Source organism: Lactuca serriola, chromosome 8 (genome assembly GCF_051521515.1).
Source record: "Lactuca serriola cultivar US96UC23 chromosome 8, Lser_US96UC23_V15, whole genome shotgun sequence".
Lineage (NCBI taxonomy): Eukaryota > Viridiplantae > Streptophyta > Magnoliopsida > Asterales > Asteraceae > Lactuca > Lactuca serriola.
In genome coordinates this window covers 61,375,020-61,381,428 of record NC_136415.1, presented here as the reverse complement: position 1 = coordinate 61,381,428, position 6,409 = coordinate 61,375,020, and the positions used below count along the sequence as shown (strand labels likewise).

General features: G+C 35.8%; 1 protein-coding gene across 1 annotated transcript; it reads left to right on the top strand.

Annotated features, from left to right (window-relative positions):
• Positions 1-1,873: 1,873 nt before the first annotated feature.
• On the top strand, positions 1,874-3,711 carry LOC145066348 (berberine bridge enzyme-like 21). Its single transcript, XM_079013578.1, has one exon. It carries the CDS (start codon positions 1,918-1,920, stop codon positions 3,571-3,573), a length of 1,656 nt encoding a protein of 551 aa, XP_078869704.1. The 5' UTR covers positions 1,874-1,917; the 3' UTR covers positions 3,574-3,711.
• Positions 3,712-6,409: the final 2,698 nt, after the last annotated feature.

Here is a 6,409-nt window from a genome sequence, read left to right as displayed (position 1 = left end):
TATTGGTATAATTCATATACAACATATAAAACAAGCATTCAACATACAATAGTCATAAGTTGAAAGAAAACAGACCGTCATCAAAGCAGGCGTCATCGAAAGGTTGGATACGATTGTAATCTGATAAAAATTTGTGTTCTTCGCTCGTTCCGCCTGTTTAAAACAAAATTTTCATGAAGTACAACTAAAATCAACAATCAAAATCCTAAAAATGATTTCAATTTCTAGAATTAAAATATGAATAAAATCGCACCATTTCTTATTGAACCTACTATATTTATATGTTATAATAGAAGCCAAATTGTACAAAACCAATAATCAGTAAAGATTAGAGTTGATTGAATGAAATTGATTGCTAGGAGAGGAGCATAGGTACAATGGCGAGAAGAATGTAGTGAATTCATCACCAACGGAGATGATGGCACAGCATCTAGTGGTTGAGAGGTGAGGAGGCGATTTCGTGAGGGTTCGAGAGAGAAAAGAAAAGCAACGAATGTGGATTGATAGATGGTAGAGGAAGTGTTATGATCGTATAAAACCCTAAATCACCCTATCTATGTGTTGAGTTAACAGACGCGATGGAGGGAGATTGAAAAAGTTGAGCGGGAAATAAGATGAAATCCCTATATGTACAAAATATAAAAGAACTGGATCGTGGTTTTCTAAATTTTAAAGAGAAAATAGTGGCACAAATAAATATATGCTAATTTCTAAATTTAGTGGCACAAAGATGAGTCATTAAAAATTTGTTACATTAAATGTAATTTTGTTTGTTGTGTTTTAGTAGCATGTTAATTTAATAGGCCATTAATAGTTATACCGACATAAGTAAAATTAGTATTATCAAATATAAAGTGTCACTATATTTATTAAAAGTTATACCGACATAAGTAAAAGTGTCACTAAAAGTAGGTTATAGTGGCATAAAAACAAAGTGTCATTAAAACTTTGTGCCACTAAATGTAAATTTATTTGTAGTGAAAGGTGATGGTTTTTTTTTCAACAATGAGGATCAATGGTGTCAAACTTCCAAAATTATGACCATACATATAGAAAGGTGTATAATACATGGACAAAAACTGTAATTTACTCTAAAAACAATTTAACCTGTCGACTATCTATATTGGTAAGTAATTCAATGATAATTATGACATATTTCCTACTTTGCACTATTTTTTCTTTGGTATATTATTATTATTATTATTATTATTATTATTATTATTATTATTATTATATACTATCGATTAAATGTAATGGATTTTTCAACCATGAGTATCAATTGTATCAATTTTCCAAAACTATGATCATGCATGTAGAAAGGTGTGTAACACATGGACCAAAACTGTAATTTACTCAAAAAAACAGTTTAAGTTGCTGACTATCTGTATTGGTAAGTAATTCAATGATAATTATGATATATTTCCTACTTTGCACTATTATTATTATTATTATTATTATTATTATTATTATTATTATTTTGGTATATTATTGTATACTATCAATTAAATGTAAAAGAACTAAAATTGATAGTTAATTACGTGATGCATTTAATCCCCCATTGAGATTTGAGGGCACGCTCAAAAAGTCCAAAACAATGGACCACCGGTGAGTGGTGACTTGGTCCGCCGAATGTAATTAGATTTAGATCCACTGATTATATGAGCCAATCATCTGCCGGCGCCGGCGCACCATGAGTACATTCCGTGTGGCTCCATTTGATCGAACCCGTTGACCATTTTGCACATTCTTAAATATCTTAACTTTAAAGCATTTTGTCACGTTCGTGTAGAATTTGTCTTCTTATTACACATAAAAACACACTGTTGGCATATATCCCTTATAATATATATTCTCACAAGTATATTGTATTACTATAAATATCAAGGCAATCACCTCATTGTAGAACACAACATAATCATGTCTCCAATTATGCTTTTTTCAATCATCTTCTTCCTTTGTTCTTTTTCTTGTTTTCCCCTCAATATAGGAGCTGCTGATTCTAAATCGATATACGAATCATTCCTTCAATGCCTCACATTACAACCACCTCAACACGTCCCCACATTCTCCACCATTGTTTACAGCTCCGCCTTTAACTCCACCTCCTACACCACCGTCTTACAAGAATACATCAAAAACCGCCGGTTCAACAGCACTTCCACACCAAAACCCGTCCTAATCATCACTCCGACTAAAGAATCTCACGTACAGGCTACCATAATCTGCGCCAAGAAACTCGGTGTTCAGATCAAGATTCGGAGTGGTGGGCATGATTACGAAGGAATATCGTATATTTCATCAGAAAAGGATTTCATCGTGCTTGACATGTTTAATTTCCGTGATGTTAATGTCAATATCGCTACTGAAACTGCGGTTGTTGAAGCCGGAGCTCAGTTGGGTGAACTGTATTACCGGATATGGGAAAAGAGTAGAGTGCATGGGTTCCCCGCCGGAGTGTGTCCGACGGTGGGAGTTGGTGGACATCTAAGCGGCGGTGGTTATGGTACCATGCTTCGGAAATACGGGTTATCAGTTGATCACGTGATTGATGCCCGGATCGTTGATGTTAAAGGCCGGATTTTGAATCGGAAAACAATGGGTGAGGATCTTTTCTGGGCCATACGTGGCGGCGGAGGCGGCAGCTTTGGTGTTATATTATCCTACACCGTGAAATTAGTTCCGGTGCCGGCGGTTAACACTGTTTTCAGGATAACGAAAACGGTGGCAGAAAACGCGACGGACCTCGTTTATAAATGGCAGTTAGCTGTGCCTCACATCGACGATCGTTTATTTATCCGAGTTCTTTTGCAACCGGTGACAGTGAATAAACTAAAAACAGGTCGAGCTTCATTTGTAGCTCATTTCTTGGGTGATTCCGACGCATTGTTGGCTATAATGAACAAAAACTTCCCGGAATTGGGTTTGAAGAAAGAGGATTGTCTGGAAGTAAGCTGGGTTCAGTCGGTACTTTACTGGGCCAACTTCGATGTCAACACGACGGCGGTGGAGATCCTCCTCAATCGCCACTCCGATAACGTTAACTTTTTGAAACGAAAGTCCGATTACGTGCAAACCCCAATACCAAAATCTGGGATGAAGTCGATATTCAACAAGTTGGTTGAATTAGGTAAGATTGGTTTAGTGTTCAACCCTTACGGCGGGAAAATGAATGAACTTCCGGCGGACGCTACTCCATTCCCTCACCGTGCCGGAAACCTGTTCAAGATCCAGTACTCTGTGAACTGGAACGACAATGATCCGGAACTGGAGAAAAACTACCTTAATCAGTCAAAGGTTTTGTATAAGTTCATGACAAAGTATGTATCGAAGAATCCAAGAGGTGCATTCTTGAACTACAGAGATCTGGACATCGGCGTTATGGCAGGAACTGGAAAGAATGGTTACAACTCCGGCAAGGTTTACGGGGAGAAGTATTTCATGGGGAACTTTAACAGACTAGTGATGGTGAAGACTGCTGTTGATCCAGATAATTTCTTTAGGAATGAACAAAGCATTCCTACTCTTCCCGGAAAAAGCACAGGCAAGCCGAGGAAGATGACGACTTTAACTTAGAATCTAATTATCTAATTTTGTGTGTCCTATTAACGAAAGAAACTATTTTTTTTATGTATCAATGCTGGAAATCGAATCTGATGTACGCCATATGTGGCTTTGAATAGGAAATTTGATTTGAATTTTATTTTGTAGGCACATGTTTGGTAAAGAAAATGTGGTATCTATATTCATGTAGGCATATAAATGTATTGCTATTCAAATAATCCATGAATAGGAGACTGGAATATGATTTGATGTATTCAAAGCTAGCAAAGATCCAAACATAAAAAAACATCGAAAAGAACAATATCAAGTAAATAACAAATAAACAATCCACATCACACAAGGTTGATGAATCATGACCTATAACGTCCATAACTATATTGATACAGCCAAATCAAGAAAATGAACGTAAAAGAATCATGATTGACAATTTATATATGACCAACAGCGTAATTTGGTGATACACATCAGTTCCTATTCACAACCATTCGAGAAATGAGAATCACAAGATGAAGAAGCCTTATCACGAGTTCTATGCGGCTTGGCTACGATTTTTTGTGGGCTCGGAATCTCGCATGTTGGCTATTGGTTCTATACTTGATGGTTTTCTCTTTGGTTTAGTTATTGCTTCCCAATCTTGAATACTACCGTGTAGAATGAGTGATGGAGGATATATTTGTTCAACAAAAATGTCTTACTTGTCTTGGGGTAATATGTTGGCTACCGGATCATCATCATTGTATGTTGAGGTGTGGTATGCTATATATTATTTGTATATCTAATTGGAATAAGGATGGGAACTTTGGTATATCTAATTGGAAGATAATTTGTTTTACCGCTAATTGGTATTATTTGGTCGGTTTTGCTCTCGAGCAACATGAACAATGTTCGCCACCATAAGAGCTTGAGGAAATGAGATGATGTGCATTAAATCAACTGTGGTTAGGCACAGGAGATAACATTATTGGCCAAATTTGTACATAGTCTATTGTCTAGGGTATTTGGTATAAGATCAAGGAGTCATATTTGAAGAATTCACTAGCTAAAATGTTAGTTTTTTTGAAGTTAATTTTCTATTACAATTTGAGGGAAGTACCAAGTATTAAGAACCAATTGACTATACTTGAGAGTCTCGTCATGAGATCCAAGGAAACAAGTTTGAAGCATGACATTGATCATTTAGCTCTAGTTTTATTACTTTCACTTCCTGCTAGATATACCGATTTTGTTAATAGCCTAATATATGGTTGGGAAGCCATAACACTAATTTATTTGAAGACTTACATCCTCATTAAGGATTCAACGATGCACACACATGGGTAGGTCTAGTTATGTTCTTATTGATAGTGGCTGTATTCATGCCTTGTATGTTAAATATGGTTTGGGCATATAAGAGTCTAGTAAAAAAAGTAATACTTATGGGTGTTCCAAATTGTGAAAGCTCACTAAGGGAAGTTTATCAGAGTAAAGGTGTAAGCCATTCTTGTCAAAATGAGTATTTTGTAGCCATTTTTTGGAGATTTACAAAAAAAAGTTGAAAATGAGAATTGATAGCTCGTTTGTGACTATTTATGGTGAGGCTTTATGTGCATTAATGCATACTCTAGTGAACAAATGTTTTGAGTACCAGCAACATTCGTAGTCTTTTGACTGGACTAAAAAAAACTTTTGTTTGACCGATGATTGTATATGTGGTTCAAAGTTCCGCTTTTTGCTAATTAAACGTATCTTGTTATCATTTCCATCGCAACAAATATTGGCTCCGTGTTTGTTTAGATCATCTTGAGTATTTTGAACTACCTTGACTTTGGAGATTGTTTTATGGTAAATATAGGATCATTTCGTGTTCAGCTAACTATGAGTTATTTGTTAGTTTTGTAAGTTACAATTATATGCATTTTTGTTTTCGTCCTTATTTCGTATCAGTTCTCGCACGCCAAACTTGAAGCATACAAATTGTATTTGTGTGCTACATGTAAGTTATCCTGGTTATCGATCGAGGAGGAGAATTCCATTTGTTTAGAGGTTTCTTCATTGGGGGGATTTCTTAGAGGTCTTATGATCTTATCACCCATTTGCCTAGAGAAATTGGCTGAACTTTAGGTGTTTGTCCTATTTCAAATAAGGATATTGTTTGACAAATGAAATATATGAAGTTAATTTATGATTGTTCAAGTGAATAACACAAACAATTATGGAATAACTCTCCAAATGTATTGAGAAAATAAACTCAAAACTCAATTGTTACAGCATAGTTCCATGACTCGGTATCTATACATGTTTTTATACTCCTAGACTACCAAACTTGTAGAATAAGAATAAGACTAGGAAACTTAAAACCAACTTGCTTAAGCCCCAAGAAATTGGATCCTAGAGTCCTACTTGACTTAGGAATTCCAACAATCACCCTCTAATTTCTAAGTCCTTATAGAAATGTATTCAATCTAGACCAAGGTCTTCATCTCCTTGAGCTTTGTTCGAGCTAGTGGATTTGTCTGAATGTGTGCCTTCTGTTCTTCACCAAGAATGTACTCCACCTCCACTTGTTCGTTTTCAACACAATTACAAATGAAGTGGTATCTTGTGTTTATGTGCTTACTTCTTCCGTGAAAAACATGATTTTTCGTGAGCTCTATTGCAGACATATTATTCACCTTTAAGACCACCTTTTCTTGAGGTGCTTTCATGAATTTGCCTAACAGATCTTGAAGTCATACATTAGCTGCCATGAACTTTGTCTCACAAGATGACAATGCAATTGTATCTTGCTTTTGTGAACACCATGTTATCGGGGATGACCCATAATGACCAGTTGTACTTTTTTCATCATCTGGATCAATATTGTGATTGT